Raw genomic sequence first — 23,625 nt, 5'->3', positions numbered from 1 at the left:
CAAACATTTGTTGTATTGATTTCTGGAAACCTAATATAAAAAGCAGAAAAATTTGGATTTATGAAGATCATGCTGCAGATTCGTTCCGTGAATTCTGCTACTGCTTTCTTCATTAAAAATTTTAATGCCCAAAGTATCAAAATTTATTCAAATTGTACTTTTTTAAATCTATCCAAATAGATTTTAGAGTGCAGTCAAAGTTTAGTATTAATTTCTGGAAGCTTAATATTAGGTATGTGTAAAGATCTGTGGTTAAAAACTTAAATTAGATACGACTTCTTTGAAATGGATTATTTGAAGTCAAAATACCTATTGTATTTTGGAAACTTTTTTATAAGACGGGACGAAATTTTTTTTTTTGTTTGTTCCAAACATGGCATTAATTCAATTTAAATTGTTCATTCAATGATTTTTTCTTATACTTTTTTTTCCATTGGCATTGATAATATTCCAAAATTATTGATAATAAATAAATAAATTTTACTTTCAATTTAAATGATGATTCGTTTTTATTGGTTTTTCAGATAAGCCAAAAATTAATTCGGCACAAAAGTAATAACGGAAATACTTTATATCTGACTACGTCTATAACCACACTCTAGGCGACAGTTTCTGGAAAATATTTCTTCATTGGCAAATAAAAGTGAAAATCATTTTAAAAAACATAGTTGATAAAACATGATTGTTATGTTTGTTAAATACAAAAAAAAAATCGCCTCAAATCAAAAAGGAACTTCAGTGAAATCCATCACATTTTTGCTGCTCAGACAACACTGCGTATGAAAGGGTTAAAAAAACTTTTCAACAATGTGCTAAAAAAAAGATACACATCATTAAATATTTCAAATATTGATCATTCTTTCCCTTCACATTGAAAAGTTAAGAAGAATCTTCATGGTGTTTACTTAACTTTTCACTTGTGCTGAATTTTTTGAGGTGTTAAACTTGAGTAGGTATTTTGCTAGTATCGTCTGAAAGAATTCTTGCAAAAAGTAAAGCCATGGTAAAATTTCAAGAAAAATGAAAAATAAACTTTTTTTTCCTATTTTGTTCAATGTTAGAACAGAAAAGAAATTCATAGTCTAGTTTACGATCGGTGATAATTTTTTTTTAGCTAGACACGTGCGTTTGAAAAATGTCACAGGACAAAATATTTGTTTAAGCAAGTTGATAAACTTTGAAATGCATGTTTGAAGCAAACGTATATTAAAATGCTTGTTTAAGCAAATTGATATACCTTGAAATGCAAGTTTGAAGAATGAACGTACAGAGTGCAAAAAAATGGATCGCGTAGAATAACTTTTGATTTATTGATCGGATCTTCACGTTTTAGAACTAAATTTTAATATTTCGAGGAGGTGACTTCAAATGTGCTAATTAATTAGGCCAGACGATATTTTAAGTTATCAAATCAGACACAAAAACGTACTTTCTCCGAATAAACACATATTTTTTCAACGGATTCAGATTTCTAACCCCCAAACTATAGGAGGCAGCCGCAATCTAGAAAATATCGCCCTCATAGTTTGGTCAGGAGAGCGAATCAAAATTCGAACCTCTTCATGTTAATTTTACTTTTTGCATATTTCGCCATATCTCGAGATTTTTTTAAGCTAATTGAAAAAATTTTGCACACGATTATTAAGTTCTTTTATCTAAAGACAATTCCTTGCAAAAAATACATTTTATTTAACATTTGTCTCTTTTTATTTTATTTCATAATAGTCAAAAAGAGTTTGGACTGTAAAGTACGCAATTTCTTACGTCGCTTTAAAGTATGCATTTTTACGTGGCAAATTATATAATTTGAGTGAAATTGGTTGAATAGTTCCTGAGAAATCGCATTTTAAATATTCGACTTCCTTAAATTCGATAAATGTTCCGCAGGGAAACATCTTTGCACAAACAAATTTTACAATTTTGTGTGAAAATGTTTCAATTCTCTCAGAAAAATTTCGAGATGTGACGAAATACACAAAAGGTAAAATTAACATTAACATTTAGGATACGATCATTAACTCAAAAGCAATTCAGGATAGTTAATTTTTTTTAACGCACAATCAATGTGCGTGTTTTAAGAAAATCAACACATTTTGAAGTGAGCATTTGTGAAAAAATAAACGTAGATCCAAATGGGCTTTTTTAAAAATGGACAAAGCACAAAATGCGTATTTTCAATTTTTAACAATAAACCCAAATGTTTAAAATTTTTGATAAAAATCGAAATCATTATAGAAAATCATTCATTCGCAAAATCATTTTAAAAATTCGTTTACTTTTCTTTCAGAAACAACGAATAATCATTATTTACAAGTTGTTACAATAAGAAATACACTAGTCAAAATACAATACAATAGTTAAAATACGATAGTCAAAATATTAGTTTAAAATAGCGAAAGAAAATGCAATGCCTATTCTTCAATAGAAATATTCATTTTTTATTATACGTATTTTAAAGTTAGATGCATTTTTTAACGCCTATTTCCATTTTGTTCATTTTCTGAAACACTCATTTTGAGTCAAATTAAATTTTTCATGCTCTTTCACAAGCAATTCCAAAAATAAAAAATCATGCAAAGTGTATGAAAATATGCGAAAAGAACAGAAATTTATGAACTTACTTCTACTTTAATGAATGGATGGAAAGGAATCTTGAAAGGATCAGAACCGGAATAATTGAGTACCAACTCTTGAAAGAAAGCATAATTGGGATTGATTGGTGACCCCGGGCTTAAGAGCAACACAGACCTAAATGGAATGGGATCTGCTGCCATCCAAGAAGCTTCGAAATCTATTTCATCCACAAAGAAAACAGAAAAAAACAAGCATTGCATTAATTCTCAAAACAACTGTTCTTTTCTATCTTCAAATTGCACAATGCGTTATTGATATAAATATTTAGTTCAGTTGAGTTAATATATATATATATATATATAAATATAGAAAAAAAGTATACAATAAAAATATAGAACTTGCCAGAACTTTATAGAAGTCCAGTAGGGAAATGCCTTTCGAGGCAATGTAAAGAGTAGCTTTAAGCTATAGAATAGCTGCGCAATCATTAAAGATTCGGTTGAATTACTTAGAACACAATACGGTGCCAGTCTATATTTCCAATCCATTTATTAAGGTTAATTTATTAAATCAAATGTTTATAGAGTATATTTTTCCTTTANGGGACGAAATTTTTTTTTTGTTTGTTCCAAACATGGCATTAATTCAATTTAAATTGTTCATTCAATGATTTTTTCTTATACTTTTTTTTCCATTGGCATTGATAATATTCCAAAATTATTGATAATAAATAAATAAATTTTACTTTCAATTTAAATGATGATTCGTTTTTATTGGTTTTTTAGATAAGCCAAAGATTAATTCGGCACAAAAGTAATAACGGAAATACTTTATATCTGACTACGTCTATAAACACACTCTAGGCGACAATTTCTGAAAAAATATTTCTTCATTGGCAAATAAGAGTGAAAATCATTTTAAAAAACATAGTTGATAAAACATGATTGTTATGTTTGTTAAATACAAAAAAAAATCGCCTCAAATCAAAAAGGAACTGCAGTGAAATCCATCACATTTTTGCTTCTCAGACAACACTGCGTATGAAAGGGTTAAAAAAACTTTTCAACAATGTGTTAAAAAAAAAGATACACATAATTTAATATTTCAAATATTGATCATTCTTTCCTTTCACATTGAAAAGTTAAAAAGAATCTTCATGGTGTTTACTTAACTTTTCACTTGTGCTGAATCTTTCGAGATTTTAAACCTGATAAGGTATTTTGCTAGTATCGTCTGAAAGAATCCTCGCAAAAAGTAAAGTGAAAATTTCAAGAAAAATGAAAAAGAAGAACCTTGTTCCTATTTTATTCAATGTTAGAACAGAAAAGAAATTCATAGTCTAGTTTACGATCGGTGATCATTTTTTTTTTAGTTCGACACGTGCGCTTGAAAAATGTCACAGGACAAAATACTTGTTTAAGCACGTTGATACACCTCGAAATGCTAATTTGAAATAAAAGTATATTAAAATACTTGTTTAAGCAAATATATACAGTTAGTCAATAAAGTCTGCGTACGGACTGATTATTAAATTAAAAAATCCCTTTAAACATCAAAGAAACATTTTAATCTGTATGATTTTTTTTCCTCTAATAGCTCCAATTGTAAGCTACAATAAAGAGCAAAAATAAAAGTGCAATATTTTAAAGACTTTTTCAAAAATAAATTTTTACGAAAAAAACACAGCAATACACTCCAATAAAGTCTGCGTACACTTAAGAAAAAAATGAAAAATAAAAGTTTTTAGCGTTATTTTAATATTTCGTTGTGTACCCTTTATTTTTTAAAACAGCTTGCAGACGTCTAGGCATTGACTGGACTAGTTTCTGTGTATCATCTGACGTAAATTTTGCCCATTCCTCCTGCAATTTGCATATTAACTCATTTCGGGAAGTAATATTGTGTTTTCGAATTCGTTTGTCCAATTTTGCCCTCAAATGTTCAATCGGGTTAAGGTCTAGTGACTGTGGAGGAGTTGGTAACTGTCGCGGAGTGTGATAGAGAAGATATTCCTTCACAATTTTAGCAGTATGTTTGGGGTCCGTTGTTTTGTTGGAAAATAAAGGTGTTAGAAAGGTTTAAATTTCGAGCACTTTCTGATAGATTTTTCTTCAAAATATCCAAATACCTGTCCATGACTTTATCAATAATATGCAAATTTCCAACTCCATTCGAAGACATACACCCCCATATCATCACTCCACCAGCTCCATGTTTAACAGTTGGATTTAAATTTCTCAGATGCAGTTCTGTTCCTAGTTTTCTCCGTACAATAGGGTGGCCATTGATTTTAAACATTGTAAATTTACTTCCATTTGATTAAATTACACTGTTCCAATAATCAGCAGAGGAGTTCAAATAAGTTTTTGCAAAATCAATTCTTCTCATTTGATTCGTCTTAGAAATGTATGGCTTAGACCTAGATTTGTGTCCGTGATAATTTGCCTTTCGCAGTACTTTTCTTACAGTTTCAGGAGAAATTTCCTTATTGCCTGTTAAAAAAATATCTTTTGTTATACTTACAGCAGAAAGTTTAGGATTTTGTTTAATTCGCAAAAGAATTTTTCTTTCTTCTCTCTGAGTAAGCTTCTTAGGTCTTTCAAATCTTGGTTTTACAGCAAGATTTCCAGTATCAAGGTAGTTCTGAGTAACTCTTTGCACACTAGAATGAGGCCTCCCAACTATTTAGCGAAGAGTTGTACCTTCATCTCTCAATTTTATAATTAACTGTCTTGTAGCTAAAGGAATTTCCTTATTAAGTGACATTTTCGTCAAAGAAAATAGCACTAGCAACTTCCCATTAACTCGAAAATAGATTTGAAGCTCAATGACCTTGAAAGTGCAATCTGATTTGCATTCTCAAGTTTGAAGTTTAAAATTAAGATAAGAAATTCCCCGCCCCTTCTGGCGTGTACGCAAACTTTATAGGCCTTGATTTTTGTTATAGTCGTTTTATTTCATTATAGTCGAAAAGAGTTTGGATTGTAAAATATGCAATTCCTTACGTCGCTTTAAAGTATGCATTTTTGCGTGGCAAATTATATAATTTGAGTGAAGTTGGTTGAATAGTTCCTGAGAAATCGCATTTTAAATATTCGACTTCTTTAAATTCGATAAATGTTCCGCAGGGAAACATCTTTGCACAAACGAATTTTACAATTTTGTGTGAAAATGTTTCAATTCTCTCAGAAAAATTTCGAGATGTGACGAAATACACAAAAAGTAAAATTAACATTAACATTTAAGATCCGATCATTAGATAAAAAGCAATTCAGGACAGTTGATTTTTTAACGCACAATGAATATGCGGGTTTTAAGAAAATTAACACATTTTGAAGAGCGCGTTTGTAAAAAAATAAATGTAAATCAAAATAGGCGTTTTTAAAAATGGACAAAGCACAAAATGCGTATTTTCAATATTTAACAATAAACCCAAATGCTTAACATTTCTGATAAAAATCGAAATCATTATAGAAACTTATTCATTCACAAAATCATTTTAAAAATTCGTTTACTTTCCTTTCAGAAACAGCGAATAATCATTATTTACAAGTTGTTACAAGAATAAATACACTAGTCCAAAAACAATACAATAGTCAAAATATCAGTTTGAAATAGTGAAATAAAATGCTATGAGCCTTTTCTTCAGTAGAAATATTTAATTTTTCAGATACGTATTTTGAATTAGATGTATTTTTTAAACGCCTATTTCCCTTTTGTCCATTTTCTGAAACACGCATTTTGAGTTAAAATCATTTTTTCAAGTGCTTTCACAAGCTATTCAAAAAAAATCATACAAAGCAAATGAAAATATTCGAAAAGGAACAAAAATTTTTGGACTTACTTCTACTTTAATGAATGGATGGAAAGGAATCTTGAAAGGATCAGAACCGGAATAATTGAGTACCAACTCTTGAAAGAAAGCATAATTGGGATTGATTGGTGACCCCGGGCTTAAGAGCAACACAGACCTAAATGGAATGGGATCTGCTGCCATCCAAGAAGCTTCGAAATCTATTTCATCCACAAAGAAAACAAAACAAAAAAAATAACTGTTCTATTCTATCTTCTAATTGTACAATGCGTCCTTGATATAAATATTTAGTTCAGTTGAGTTAATATATATATATATATATATAAATATAGAAAAAAAGTATACAATAAAAATATAGAACTTGCCAGAACTTTATAGAAGTCCAGTAGGGAAATGCCTTTCGAGGCAATGTAAAGAGTAGCTTTAAGCTATAGAATAGCTGCGCAATCATTAAAGATTCGGTTGAATTACTTAGAACACAATACGGTGCCAGTCTATATTTCCAATCCATTTATTAAGGTTAATTTATTAAATCAAATGTTTATAGAGTATATTTTTCCTTTATCTTTTTACACATACTCGAACCCATATCTTTGTTTGTTACTCAATACTACAACTTTCCAAATTCATCCAAAAAAATTTGTTTTCCATCTGGTGATTCCATGCTCTTGCACTTCGATTTTCAAGATTACGGTATGTAGTCTTCGTCTGACCAGCTGTTGATTTCTTTTGTTTTTCTTGGGGGAATCGAAGGTTTGGTTGTTTACGGTTCAGTTTCAATGCTCGATGAAACTTAATAGTGTCTCTAACAATCATCTTTCTCTATTAATGATATTAATTCGTGATATACTTTTAGAAGTTTATCGTATAGATGCTAGTACAATGGTCACTATCCTTGCCTGCTGAACAGGAAATTGAAACTCAGATACATATCTGGAAGGTTAATAGCATTGATCTGCTATAACGTGGTGTGTTAGTCATTGATCTGGCATTGTAAATAACCAGGGTTCTATCCCCTGTGGAGGCAAAATTCAAAATCGATTGGTTATAGCTAGTTTAAGAAGTAAAAGGGGCTGTAAGCATTGCGGACTGCATTACTGCAATAGTACTGCTGGAAACGAAATTTTGAAGATAAGATCTTATGTAGGCTGATAGAATGTTGCGAGAGTGATTAATAAGTCTATCATTGAATATGGATTAATCTAGAGCAATTAATCTAGAACATTTCTCTGCTTGAGAATCCAGTTTTGTATTTTTGTAAGGAAATTATGTCCGTTTATAAATATGAATATATATTTTTATATTGTATTATATTCTAATAAACAATAAAACTATAGATAATCACAAATTAATTTACCTCTCCGAATATATTGATATTCTTTTGTTGGATCGTAAAACTCCTGTTCTTCTAAAGATATCACAATATATTCACCTCGGTCTAAGAGACCACTCACTTGCATGAATCGTACCAAGTCCACTAGAACATATGTGTCAGCCACTACTACATAAACTAAAAATAAAAGTGAATATTTTTATATAGATTTAAAACTAGTTCTCTTGCTACTTTCAATATTACAAATTTAAAAGATTTAAACGAATGTTTTACATCATCATTGAAACAATGCAAGGGGAGGGGCATTGTTTACATAAATTCCATCTTTATACTAAAAATTATATTTTAGAATGAAATTAGATTAAAAAGGAGAAATGATAGGGAAAAATGTGGCATTTTAAACAGTGTACTTTTTAAAGAGTTGTTTTGATTGTTGGGAATTTAAATATAAAGAGAAGCCCAAAAATTTAAAATGCAGCTTTCATTTTTTTTAAAAAAAAGATAAGGAAACCGTCCGTCTTGAAAATAATCTACAGTTCTAAAAAGAAAATATATAGAATTGTGCAGTTTGTGCGAAAACATTGAAAATCATTCTCGGCAAATTTCACAATTAGTTACAAACTTCATCTACAAATTAAACTGCTTACCCACAGTTACTAGAAATAAACAATAAAACCAATGTTTTCTCAACGGATCAAATTATTGCAACTGAAATATTTGCGCCGACATCTGTTAATTTTGTAACCCAGATTGTGCCATCATTGTTGCTGCAAATAGAGTTTTTTTCTGAAATCATTGTCATTAGTTTTCGCAATCAACAGCACCAACTGTTGACAAAATTTGTAAGTTTTTAAAATTTGAGAGGAATAAATAACTTGTTTTTTGAGAAGGCAGTAAAAAGTACTTTCCTATTTTCTTCATTTTTCTTTAACTTAATTAACAAAACCCCCACAGTTTTGATACAGTGTATAAACGCTCTTTTGTTTCCCACAAAAATTTAAAATTTAAAATATAGAAAAAGTGAGATCAGGTAGACCTAAAGTAAGCCCTGATAATTCAAATACTGAAAATAATTTTCAAAACACATAAAAACAAACAAATTATGGCAGAATTACGCAGTGAGGAAATAATCCAACAATAATTTGTCTGCATTTTGTTCAACATTTAAAACTTCAGAGTTTGCTCTAAACTTACCCGAACTCTACTTTCTCTATTATTTTACTTGTTTGTTTATTTCGTTTTCGTGTGTGTAATGCAACAGACTGTTTCGAAACGTCTTCTGGTTCCCTTTTTTTCATTTTTGTCTTGTTTACATCCAATTAAATAGTATTGAACTTGATGTGTCATACCAAGGGCAGTGACATATTTTTTTCGATGCTTTTGTTTATTTTATTTTATTTTAAAGAAAAAATTCAACCAGGTCAGTAGAACTGTTAGTAGAAGTTCAAGAAGTTTTAAGAAATTTTATAGCTAAACAGTACTAGTTTTTTTTCAAGCATTTGACAATGCTATATGGACAAGCAATATATTTTATCACGTGTATTTATTTACTCTAAATAGTATGAGATGTTGTTGTTGTTGACGTATTCCTGTTTAAGCAGTGCGATTGTTCTTGTCTTCCAGTGGTGCCATCTATGGCCAAGAATTCGACTCTGCCACACCATATGCCACACTCGTTTGTAGGGCGGACCCATTCATACATCCATTTATTCATCCACAGATTGTGATTTTGACCTGAATCAGAGAATGATCGATCTCCAATCCAGTATCCCCAGAGGTTTTGATTTGTTATAGGAACATGGAGGACTTTTGCGACTCGACAGATTTAACGTGCATCAGTCACTTTACCACAGTATGAGATTGAAGCCAAATCAATAGAATTAATAATTTTTATTTTTTAAGAGTCAAATGATTGAGATCAAGATTGCAGCTCAACTCAGAAGAACGTGCTAGTTTTATATGTTCATATTGGGTCAAAATCACATTTTTTAAAACAATTTGCAGCATTCACATAAGTATTTCTGTATTCAATTACTCAGGTACGGGTCTCAGAGTTTAGAGCCGTATTATATTTTAAAAAAATAATTACAAATCATAGGTCTGTATGATTTTTTTCATGCTATAATTAAAGCTTCTTTCACAACAAATTCTATATTTGTCAAGTTTCGGCGAATGCAGTTAATAACCCTGAAAGCCGTCCTACTTTAAGATCAAATTTTACGTCACGCCAAATATATACTTCGCTTATGTTTTTTTAAGTAATACTCATTAGTCAACTCAATAACATTCACAGATTTACCTTTGTAGTAGACTGTTAGTACTAGTAGATTTTCACCATGAAGGCCTTGAAAAATAGTCTACAATGAACTTTTATCTATACAAAATGGCACAAAAGCCCTCTGAGAGTATTTGTATCATAATTGTTAGTGTAAACGTAGTAGAATATAAAATAACAGTCAATGTCGAAAACCACCAATTTCACAAAAGTATTGCCACTTGTATATCGATTTGTTTCTTTCAAAATTCAATCTTCAGTTTTAGTCAAAAATCCTCAGTTTTAATCCTCGCCAAAAAAATTCAGAAAAAAAAACTTTTTTTTTTTCGTAAGAAAAAACATGTATAATAAATAATGCCAAGAAACTGAAGTGGTAGGGTGTTCCTTGACTTAAACTTTATTCGAATCAAAAATATATAAATAGGAAACAACGGTCATTTCTTATATATTGTGCAAGTAATGCATGTCTATTAGTTTTACATAAAGAAAATATCCTAACAATTTGAAGAAAAATAAACATTTTAACTATCCAAACCTACCTTATCTCCCTAATTAAAAGCAAACAAACTGGCAATTAGATATCAGAATGGAAACAAACTTGGAATTGGATAACTTGATTTGCAAATGCCATAGAAGAGAATTTAATAAGAAAGTTAATGTTTAATGTAAATGCTTTTATGTAAATGTTTTGTATAATTTGTTTGCATGTATCTGTACTGTTAATAAAACTATTAAAAAAAATGGAAAAGACTGTAACTGAGAGTTGTAATAGAACATCCAACCGTAATACGGACTAATTACACATCAGGAAAATATATTAATTTCATTATTCTTCGTAAAATAGTAAAAAAGAATTATAATTATACTTGATAATATTCTTCTAAATCTAAGTTTGCAACTGTTTATAATTTTTCGCCAGTCCCATCGGCACCTATACTGCCAAATGTAACTGCATTTAAGTATTTAACTTGTCCAAGAGTTTTTAATATTTTTGCTCATTTCCATTTTCTACTTCGAGAAAAGTAAAAGATAAAATATTTGTATACAATTTTTTTCTTATTAAGAGTCAAAAGCTTTTCTGTTTCTGCATATTTACTTCAAGAAATATGGAATGTAAAAGCATTTCGAACATTTTTTTCCCCACATCGAATTCAATTTTTCTTATGTATGACGATAAATTGTTATGAAACAAAAGAGAAAAGCGTGTTGCTCTGTTGAAAGAAAAGAACGCAAACAACAGAACGATTTCAATGAAAATGTTAAAAGCAAAAACTTTGGAAAATGTTTGTAAAAATTTTATTTGTTTATTTTAATGCTCTTTTTGTTTTGGGGTACAAAGTTTGAATAAAAATATCATATATAATAAAAAAATATCTGCTTTAGAATTTCTGAACAAAAGAAAAAGATATTTGAATGTCCTAACTTTTTCCTTTTTGAAAATTTGAAGATACTTTACTAAATGGGTTTTCTCTAGAAATTGAAGTTTTTAAATCAAAGTCACTGTAGTGAAAATTATTTTGAGTTTTCAATCTCCCAAATGAGGGAATTTCGAAAAATATTACTTCGGAAAGGTGGCTTCAAAAGCTTTTTCAATTGCTTTAATATTTTAATAATTTAAGTATAAATAAATTCTTGAAATGTCACCAACTAAATATAGAGCACCCACACAAACCATACGACGGTAGAATCTTTTCAGATTTTTATTTATTGCACATGATGATTGCTCATGAGCAATTTACTTGATTGCAGTCTGTGGTGGTCATTTTCCCAATCTGTCCTCGCAATCTGAATTAAAGTTGCCCACTACTGTCCTCAGGTCATCACTAAGGATGAATCGCAGACCACCATCTATAGTTCATATGTGGAGGTTCGTATGACACGAAAATTATATCATATGTCCTGCACAATATTATTTTTAAAATAAAATGTCACAACAAACATAGAAAAATGTAAAATAAAATAAATATTACCTCTTGTTTTTTTGTATGTTTTCCTTACGATTTGCTTCAGGGTGGTGTTGTCTTTCGTAAGGTAATCAGCAGGCAAGAAACACGTTTCGACTATATGTATAGCATGGTGATCTGCAAGTCTGTTCAAAGCTTCTGAAACTTGCCTGTTAGATGTGTTGTTGGCCACAAGTAGCATGATGCGATTCCATTTGTAATACTTAAGTAATGAAATCAGTGACTTTGATACTTTTGTACTAGGTGGCAGTGTACGGGCAAATGTGGTATAGATTTCTTTCTTAGATACTTTGCTGTCTGAACATTTCTGCAAAAAAGTAAACCAATGGCAAGTTGAGAAAAAGGGAAAGATCTCAGAATAAATATTACATTATATTCTAGTACATAATCTCATTTGGGAAAATAATGATGTAGGGAATTTCACGTAATAACGTTTAATCTACTATAACGGAGCTTGATTTTACAAATATCATTCAGTGTATTATTACTTTTATGATTGATGGTTGATTACGCTGTTAAATAGGATAATGTTTAATAAGATGTAGAGAATTAAGTTGAATTACTTTCTTTTTCAGGTTCCTAAAAATGACAAATACTGCTATACCGTCAATTGTTGTTCATTTTTGTTTTTAAAATTTAATAGCGTAAATAGCACTTATGTAGTTTTAGCTCTGTGTGTGGCGTTTTAAGTATGAAACAATTTGCAAGTTTTCATATTGAAGAACCACAAATTTTTTTTATCACATTTAATTAATCAGAAACTATAAATGCAACAAAAAATTCCTATATGTAGAAATAGAAGTATTAGTTAGATATGTGCTGTAACATTTTCAAGAGCATTGTACTGAAATTAAAGTAGTCGTTGTGAATATGAAAACGCTGAGTTAAGTAAGGATCATTTGAACGTGAAGAAGGATGGCATTAATACAGAGCGTCCGAAAAATAGTCGCCAATTTAAAAAAAAAATTAACTGAAGTAAAACGTAAAAGGAAAAATATAATGCTTGCAGTGCTCAAACTTTAGTTCTCTGCAGGTTTTAAAAACATTTTACAAAGTTTATCAACAGACGCCGCCGCTGACTGGCCAAAGTTTTCTACTGCCTGTTGCACCATATTTGCACCAGCATCTGTTTATTTTGTTCTTAATCTGATAGTTACTGCGAATGGAAATTATCAGTTAGTAATGCCATCTGTTGACGAACGTTATAACTAATATTGAACTTTAGCGCGAAGGAATTTCTGGTTTCCAAAACAAAGCGAAAGATACTGTACAGTATCTCCACTTGATTTTCATTATACAGATCTTCAAATCATTCGGACAATCGATATCTGAGCTTGTTTTATCGATATACGTATTGAAGCAAAAGTTTCTTAATCTTTCGCATTTATATAAATTTTATCTTATTCTTAGAGGAACACAAAACAAAATATACTATTTTGAAACTTACAAGAAGTATATCCTCTTAAAAAGAAACTTAAAAGTTTTTTTAAATCTTTTGGTAGATGCTTTGAGAATATACTCTTCATATACTCTTCATTATCCATAAAAAATTCGCGGGAAACCAAAGTGAATTACTAATTATTAATAGTGAATTACTAATGTATTTTTATTAATATAATGTCGAAAGTATAAAACTAAAATCTACTGTACAACTAGAATCTGTTTAAAATATTCATTAAAGATTATTTTTAGTTTGAAAAGTCTCTGACTACAGACAGTGATTATGTCGAAACAATCTGTTGCTTTTGAGCAATTCTTATAATGAGGACAAAAAAAAATTGACTAATGTTCTTAAGACTTCCTTTGACTAATTCCTAAGACAAATATAATGATGCTTGGGACTTTTATATTTTCATCATTAAATTTTGTTTAACGGAATACAAATGTGACTAACTGTTATTGTAACATTTATCTTGATCTTCATATTAATGATTTGAAAAAAAAAATATTTTAAGAACATCTAAAAATTCGTACGATATGAAGTTATGAAAGCGTGACTCTATTAATGACTCCGCAATGTTTTAAAAATGTCTGCAGCTTGTCACATTTAAAAAGAGAAAAATATTTTAAACGAAATTTCATAAAAGGATAACAGCTCAGAATTTTCATTTCTTGTCATTGTTGAAATTGAAATTTAGATAAGTATTTAATAATGATGGATTGAAAATTTGAAATAAGTTTATGATAAAAATTTAAAAAGTAATTATTTATAGAAACGTCGTAATAATTAAACAGGTCATAAAAAAATTTGTAAAAATTGAAAACGCTCATATATACCACCTTCGGGAAGATAAAATATAAATTTAAAGCCAACAATTTGAATAAAATTTTAGTGAAATACATAAATTTAGAATAAACTGAACAGACCATTGTTTTCCAAAAATCCCATAATTAAGTAAAAAAACAATTTAAAGATTGGTGCTTATTGGACAAGAAACAATAAAATTTTTAGCGGAAGTTTACATATCTGTAAGTTACTTTACCTGTATGAGTGTGTTTGTATCTTATTCAAACGAAGAACATTTCACATTTGAATTCTCCGGATTTATAAAGCTGGTAAGTGTTATGATTTGTATAATAAAAAAATTACTTTAAATAGTTCTTTTTTCTTATTTGATGATAGTTATCTACAGAATAGTTTTCTACGTCTGATTACAAGAACTTTAAAACTAGGAAAAAAGCAATATGAAATTTTTTTATTTCAATATGAAGCATTTTTAAAGCTATTTTTTTAAATTATAAGCATTTTCTATTTTATGCATTTTAGTTAATAAATAAGGATTTTTTGTTAAAACTTAAACTTTTTTGATAAAAATTGCTGTTTAAAAACTTTTCTACAAAATTAAATGATATAACATTATGTGTTTCTGTATACGTTTTACATAATTTGATGTTTGAAGTAATATGATTTAGAAAAGTATGGAATGTAAAATTTAAATACACATTTTATATTAGATCTTTAAATGTAGTAGAATGATTTTAACTATAGTGCGAGTGCGTTTTACGTATAGTGCAAGTACTCTAGTACAAAGATAAAATACATATTTTTTCTCTGTTTATTTAGAAATATTTTTCCAAAGTTTCTTGGATGTTCCTTCTCTAAAATAATGTTTTTGCTTGCTTAAGGAATAATATCAAACATTTTTCATTTTTAAATTTAATAAGCCACAATAAAGAAGGAGCGTTGCCATGCTATTCTAAAGAAATCTCCAGTGCAACAGTGTTGTTCTGCTAGCAGTCATTCGTCTCAAATAACACCTCTTATAGGTCATTGCGTTCGCGAATCATAAATAAATTCAACGTAAATAATTTCTCGACATTTGGTAATGACGTCACTGAATTTGCATTTATTTTAAAAATATGCGAAACCACCTGTTTCTTAGATTTATACTTACGCTTTTAAAGAACACTTCTATAAACTTAATTAGGGCGAATTCAATAACTACTAATGGAATAAAATTAGTATCACTAATTATGTTACTATTAAACCATGGAAATTTTATTGTAAAATCTGAATATCGTATTTTACATGACACTATATGTGCAGTTAATCTTTCTTCTAGAGAGTTGAGCTTCCAATTCAGATTATGGTAAATATGATAATAAAGTCACATAAGAATATACAAAAAAATAAAATTCAAAATGTTCTTGTATTAGGTGCCATGAATGTGTTGCATGATGATAGTAGGGTACTTATCTTTTTTGGAGGGCAGTTAAACACATATTACCACAGTAGCTATATTTCGCACCTATATCGATATAATAGTATTTTGAATTTATAAATTGTGTATTGATAATGATACATTTAATTTTGATCCTTTTTCACTACCAAAACACATATATCCTACAGAGAACACATATATCCAAATGAAGAAAAACAATCGTGAAAAGATTTTATTTCTATCCGCAATAAATGTTTCGCTTAAAAATATATTGTTGAAATGTTTTTAATCAACTGCTTAAGGCCTGGTTTCTTAAGGCCTGGTTTCTTAGAACAGGACGCCGTCAGCTGGAAATCAGCGCTAACCTCTGATTGGTCCATTTGTGAGTTTGATAGTATACGTCATCGAACGCTCATCTTGAACTACAATTGCCGTCCAACTCAACTGCAGTTGGATTACAACGTGACGTTAACCACAGAAGCAATGGCGGACAACATCCAACAGCACATTGAAATCAGCCAAGATTTTGATTTTGACATTAAACATAGCTTCTTCATTAAACATAGCACTCTTCATTTAGCTCAGCTATAATGTGTTTTTTCTTGGACAAAGTCATTATTTGTTCTCTAAAACACTGGTCGACAATAACAAAATCAATACAAATTCAAAATAAATATTTGTTTACGTTATTAACGCATGCGCGATGAGAGATAATGTCTGCGTAGGACCGACTGCTCACGCTGAGCTAACAAAAAAGTATTTTTTTGGCGTCAGCTCTACGTCAACTTTCCGCTGACGCCCAGATAAGGCGCTAGTTCTAAGAAACCAGGCCTTCAGCTAACAAACCAGTATTTTGTTGGCGTCAGCGGAACGTTGACGTCCCGCTGACGCTCAGATAAGGCGCTTGTCCTAAGAAACCAGACCTTTAGAAGCATCTAATATTTATTAAAATATAATTCTTTAAAACTGAATGTTATTTATACTTTTCTTGGTGCAAAACGACTATGATGGAATTGTTAAATGTAAAATTAATGTGCTATCAATGTGCAATTAACTGCAATTATTTTTTGTAAGATACATTGAATTTGACTCAACTAAGAATATTTTTTAAAAATATTATTTAAAGTTTAGAAGTTGTTTTGAAAACAATACTTACTTTAAAACAAATCAACGAAACGGACAATAAATGCATCAATAAATGTATTAAAATATAGTTAAATGTTTACACCAAATAATAATTGATGCATTAATGCTCTACCTCTAAAGTAAAGCATTAAGTGTAAGGTCGATAATTCCCTTAGAATAAGTAATTACAGCCCATACATCAAAATATATGATAAATGACTGAAATTAGTCTTAAGGTCATTGCTCCTGTTATCCTTCCAACACTATTAACCACGATTTCTACTTCAAGAGAATGTTCTCTTCTCGCCTTTCTTAGAACCACTTCATGAGCTTTATTATGAGCCCCAAGGTAAAGAGTTGTTGCCAACTTCGATTAAGAAATACTTTTAGCGCCACTTTCTCTCGCTTGCTAATTATCGGACAAATGTCCAAATACATTAACACAAATACTATTAAATCATGCCTCTACGTTCTGCTTGGCATGGAATGTCGGCTTTAAGTAAAAATTATATTTGACGGAGATTGTAATCGTGCAGCAATGAAATACAAGCATGTTTAATTAATTTTCTTAGGGAAAATACTTTTAAAGGTTATAATTGAGCTTCAGTTATCTCAGTTATGTGATTAGAAAGATGTGAAATATTACAAAATTGTGAATTAGATTTTAAAACAATGCTACATATTTTGAAAAACGATACAATTTTATTCAGAATTTGCCTGCGATTTTGCAATGGTTTAGGTTAGTTTAGTTTAGTTTATTCGTATATTATTAGTTTATAATTAGTATTATTATAGTTTTATTCCAAGTTAGTTTATTTTAGATAAATCGGTAAAGGATTTAATTTTTTAATGAATGCAAAAAAGGATATTTTTTATGAATTCAGGAATTGGTAAAAGAGATCAAACGTTTAGATGTTAGATTAAAATTAAAATTGCTGTAAAATTAACTTTCTAACCGAAACTTCTTTCATAACAATGTAAAAAAGTCGCTGTTATTTCATGGATACGCCATTATTACTGGTAAATATAATATAGAGTAAATATTACATAAATATTATGATTAATAACTATATTTAATCGAAATCTAAACATAATTATACATCAATATATAATTACCGAAGATTTACTTAATTTATTTTTAACTAAATGAAATAAAATTTCCAATACTTTGGGTGAACTGCTGATATTTTTAATATTAAAGAGCAAAAATAATCTGAAAATAAAAATGTACATCATTCCATAAGAAGAGAAATATATTCTTATGATATGTAATGAAATTCTGTAAATGTCATAAAATTCGGTAATATTTTCATTGCATCTTTAAGAAGGACGTAAAAAAAAGATTGATTTAATTAAATTTACTTCGCAGTTTTGTAATTTTTTTTAGTAAATATGTGGTAATAAGAACGGAAATTTTGAGAACCAGAACGTTCTCAGAAATTGAACAATCGAATTGACTACTCAGCAATCCAAAAGCTGTATTACGTGAAATCTGAGAAACATGTCGTCATGAAATCAAGTGATTTGTGACAAAAATCAAATTCTTAAATATAAGATGAATGTTTTCTCAATAACGGAACCTTATCGTAGAGCATTATGGGAAATTATTAACTAGAATTAAGACTAGATGATCGAAAACAAAGTGATGATAAAGCCGAATAGCGTGTATGGTGGTCAAAGAGTTGGCCTCGTATCAGGAAGATTCCGGGTTCGAAACCCGCTCCGTCAATATGTGCAACTTATCTCTCTGTCTTATAAGTCTTTCTTGTGTGATTTTGGTGACATTGATCCACCTATATGGTGCCCATGATGAAGCGATTGCTGGAAAAGTTTTTATTAGGGAAAAGAAGAATGAATATTTCACTAATTTTGACGAAATTCATTTCCTCGAAGAAGTGACGATAGTTATTTCGTCATTATGACTAAATTTTTACTCGGAGCATTTGCTGGAGGAAATGTTTCTTTCAAAAACGAAAAAAGTTTCATGAAATTTGAGTATCCATTTCTTACATTGAATTTAAAGCAAACCACTTCCTTATGAACACAAAAACTACCTATTAAATCGTTTAAATACCATACAGTATACGTATGAATGGTTTAAATACCGTATAGTATATAGATATAGTATTTAAATATCGTATTATAGTTTGGTTTTACTAACTAGAATTATAGGTTTCTTTTGCCAGAAATATTATTTCTACACATTACGGTAATTTTAACAGAAATATTTTCACCGCGAAGAAAATGTTTCAAACTATTTCTTTAAAAAACTGCAATCACCCGAAATGCGTTTTAAGTTTTCTAGAATATGAGTTAGAAACTCTTTTAAATGATATTGCTCCAAACGTAAACGATGACTTAAAGTAGATCAAAGAGAGTTTTGAGAATCATATAAGCCAGCTAGCTTTGATACATCGTTCAACCAGAAATATGAAAATTTTCTTTTGCGAATTACTAGCACTAAATGAAGCACTGTTCAGGCATACCCTGTTCATATTTTAATTTCTCTCGAGTATATTTTAGCTGAGGTTTTTCTTTAAACATCTTTTTTTCTTTTGGACTTTTTGAAGGTTTTAGCTACTTAATATTGAAAGTTAGATAGACTATTTAATGTATCAGAAACAACGAAGAGAAATGGAGGGAAATGAAAATATATCAAAGAGGAGGGAAAACCAAGACCCGACTTTGACATTGCTGTTCGGATTCAGATAGTAAAAAAGAATGCTCATCTAATAATAATTATTATAAATTAATTTCTGGTGCTAATAAATATAAAGCATTGAAATTTAAAAATAATTATTCGTCAAATATCAAAAAGTCAATGATGATTTAATTTACAAAAAATGTATTTTCCATTTTGTATATAGTTTGTCTACGGTAAGAACTTCCCTCACCATAAAGTGTAAGGCCGTCTGCTGCTATGGAAACAAGAATCGCCCATTTCAGGGAGTGTAGCTTCTCTTCACTCTAGGGGTAACGCAGTAGACCGAAGAAAAATTTTTCTTTTCTTTCGCCGACCAGAGCCAAAACCTGTCCTAAACAATGACCCTACACCCCTACTTGAAATAGTTATACCTAGTTACCATATTCCCCTACACGGGTCCAGATGAATGGCTAGGGGAGTTCTTACTTTAGACAAATTCTAACTCTTAAATCATAACAGCGGGATATTTTGTTATCCAAGCATTATACGCGAAGCAGAACTGAAACGGTTACATAAAATACACTATAAATGGTTACGTATATAAAGGGTTACATAAGCATAAAATTAGAATTGAAAATAAGAAATATATTTTAAAAACATGACATTTACAGAACCATCTGATTAAAATATTGTAATATTTTTCTTTTCAATCTTTATGAAGCATTATTGTTTTAATAAAATAAGACAAATAACAACATTTCTTTGTGCTAAGCACTTGTTTTCTAAAACACTTTTCTTAGGTTGTTAAAACTTTGAGACATTAATTTCTCACATTTTCTATGGAAAACATGATTACTATTCTTTCTGGAAAAATCTCAGAATCTCAAATCAGACCAAATCAGATCTTGAGAGCAATCATGCATTTCGGAAAACATTCATTTTAGTTTAATGTGGCGGCAGATGCTTCCCAGTTTACTTATTCCAAGTCATGTATGAAATCAATTTGGATTGTTTGCCAACCTCTTCCTACGTACAAATAGAGTTGATGACCTTTTCTCAGAGTTAAATGGTTTTTCTCCTTGACATAAATTGTATATAGGCTTGCTTTTAACTGATGGGTTAAATAAATTCAAAGAAATAAATATTAATTTAATATTTTCTAACATTTTTAGCACTCTATATTTTCTAGCATTAAAGCATAGCTTATTTTAAGCCAATATTCACTTAATAAATTTTGTTAACAATGATAATGGGGTACCTGCAAGTGACGTAGTGGGGGTATCTCGATCCTGATTGGTGGCTGAATTGGGGCATTTGCTTACGTTAGCAACTATTCTCTCTACATTTTGAGTATGCCTAGCCCGTTAAGTATAAATTCTCTTAAGTGACACATTCTATATTCTTTCACAAAGATTTCAATTCTTCCACTGTATATTTCTTACTTAACACAAAGGCAGGTACGAAGCCAAGTAGAACATAAGCACACTAATTCTGCATCGAAGTTTCCAGGCACACAAAGCAAAAATATATCAAGGTTTCAATAAAATACATGAATAAATATTAAGTTAAAGTTAGGTAAAAGACGCAGACTAGAAAGAATTATATTTCAAGAAATTCGATGTGCGATACGGTTCTGTACATAGATAACTTTACATTACGTAACATTCTAACTTATGTAGAAAAACTTGCTCAACTTTGACACGCCATTTTGCTTTTAAAGAATCAGCAGGCGCTGACGTCAGAGACCACGTGTGTGTTTCTATCTATGATCTTCCTCTTCTTGATGAGCAAGTACCCAATTGTAAAACTCGTTTGCTTTCCCTCACTTTTTATTTTATACTCAGAGCTTATTCTGATAAATTTGAACTCTGAAAAAATTTTTTGAAACATTTAAGGTAATTATTAGTATTAAATATAATCTCGATAACTCTGATTTCTCGGTAAAATTCAACCTGAAGGCATTTTAATAGAAAGGTCATGCTGGTTATTATTGCATACAAACGTGTTAGCTGCTTTTAAATGTGTGTTGATCCATCCTAGGAAACATGTCTATTATCCATTATAGGACTGGTTATAGAAATAGAGTCGTTAATGAAGTCAAGAAATTTTTTTTCAATGTTCACTTGTTTTTCCATGTGAATATTCTACAAAATATTTTTTTAAACATACAGAAAGAGAAGCAATGACATTTGTTGAATTACGCAAGCTCTTGTTTAAAATAATTCAATCAACATTTGTAATCAACAGTTATAAACGTTATCTGCAGTTCGTGTCTTAGCGTTGTCTGAGTCTCAGACGTTTTATTTGTCGAATCAAGATAAACTGTTGGACAAGGTGAAATAGTGTAGTGCTACCATCTGTCGATGATTAAGAGAATTGCGTTTCCGTTGGCAGAGATCTCCATTGCAGTGGAAGTGCGAAAGAAACATTATTTGGTGCCAGCTGCTATCGAACTCAGAATTCTTGCATCCACAACCTAATACTCAAACTACCATGGACAATGTTGCACTCTCTCGAATGGAATCAAGAAGCTTTATATAAGGTCTCCGCAATAGGAAGTTGTTTGAAATACAACTAATCGATAGAAATATCATGTGCAATTTCGTTTAAGATATAGATTTAGTACAGAATACATTTTTATAAAAAAGAATATTGATTTAATAAATTTATTTTACATTTAAAAAATTTTACTGCATAAAATTGTGCTAAAGCAATTTATGTCAAAGCCAGTTATGGAAACAATTAAGAGAAATATATTGAATTGCACTAAGTTTTTTCTCAACGAAAGAAGGTGGCCATATATTTTTCTCATCTATTTTTTCTGAAATTCTTTACAATTGCGAGTGAATTTTTTTATAATCTGTACAATTGCACTCTTCATAATTCTTTACAATTTATTTTTTTTCTTAAAAGAAGGAAGTTGACTGTAAGCAATCAACGGTTAACACAGAAAATTTTATTGAAGTTTATTAAAATTGTGTGAACTGCGCTATTCTAAAAGAGAGAAGATGTTTAGCAACAACTCTACAGATTTTGCTGAAATTTTAGACACTAAACTTTACTTTTTACTATAAAAAATAATGAAAGCTGGCTACAAAATATGACGGCCAACCTTACTTACTGATTTTGATGTAGTTTGTTACAAATACGTGTATTAGATTTCTTTTGCCAAAGAAAGAAGCTGACAGTATGAATTTAAGTTCAACCTATTAAACAATTGTGAACTCATAAACTAGCGCAAAGCGGCCATAGTCATGCCATGACTTTTTCTGGTTATGGGCTGCCTTGCAATTCTCCATACTTTTGATTTGCTCCATTTTTCTTTAAAATTTATACCAATATTTATGAGACACCTGCATGCATGTTTAAGATGCATGCTAAGATTTATTTAATAATGTCAATATCATATTAAATCATATTTGTAGAGTCAAGAACAAAATATGAAAGCAAATATAATGGTATGAAAATAATATCTACCGTAAAACCAAAAGAAAGTTAGCAACTATGTGATGATATGACATTTTAAAATTGTTAAATAAATTTTATTAGTTTAGATACGATAACTGAAGTCTGTGTTTTTTCTCTTTGGGAAAAAAACTTAAAGTAATTGATGGAATTAAAAATATTTTTTATTTTTCAAATCTAATTATTTAAATACGGGTTTATGTAAAACAACAGATAACGTTTTTGCTGCGAAAGGAATTTAGACTTCAAACTTTAATTAATTTCATTAGTATTTATGAAATGCGGGTAGAACTTCTTAACTGCAGGTTAAATAATTTTCACAGTATGTAATAATGTACATGTAAGTTACAGAGAAAAATGAATTTAAATTACATTTCAAAAATAAATCTGTATTTTTAATTCTAAACGATAAAATTAATTGCCTATGCGCCATAGGTGAACAAATTATTTAACATGAAATTCATGAACTTATAAATATTTATATGACAAGGAAGAAGCACAAAAAAGGCAAAAATGTAATAATTCTTAAAGTTTTAATATTTTCTAAGATGTGAACTCACTATAAAATATTTCAGAAACGTGTCTGCTTCCGTTTTGAAATACATAAATATCTGTTTTTTTTCCAACTGCTATTAAAATGTTTTACTTATATTACTAAACGTCTCATAAACTATATGAAAACTTTTCAAATACTATATCGCTAAAAATTCAGTCCTTTTCCTGTTTGTTAAAGATTAAAATAATCAGTATAAGTAATCAGCATATATAT

General features: G+C 29.6%; 1 protein-coding gene across 1 annotated transcript in view; it reads right to left on the bottom strand.

Annotated features, from left to right (window-relative positions):
• The window catches only part of LOC107446643 (guanylate cyclase 32E-like), a 109,516-nt gene that overhangs the window by 32,850 nt on the left and 53,041 nt on the right, over window positions 1-23,625 (bottom strand). Inside the window, exons 4-6 of the mRNA XM_071182488.1 lie at window positions 11,967-12,267; window positions 7,746-7,898; window positions 6,419-6,588 (exon numbers count right to left, since the gene is read on the bottom strand). Coding sequence (XP_071038589.1) covers window positions 6,419-6,588; window positions 7,746-7,898; window positions 11,967-12,267 — 624 coding nt within the window. The remainder of the gene's footprint in view (window positions 1-6,418; window positions 6,589-7,745; window positions 7,899-11,966; window positions 12,268-23,625) is intronic.

The sequence above is a fragment of the Parasteatoda tepidariorum genome, chromosome 6 (genome assembly GCF_043381705.1).
Source record: "Parasteatoda tepidariorum isolate YZ-2023 chromosome 6, CAS_Ptep_4.0, whole genome shotgun sequence".
NCBI lineage: Eukaryota > Metazoa > Arthropoda > Arachnida > Araneae > Theridiidae > Parasteatoda > Parasteatoda tepidariorum.
Note: the sequence above shows the minus strand (reverse complement) of the source record. Positions and strands in the feature narration are given on the sequence as shown.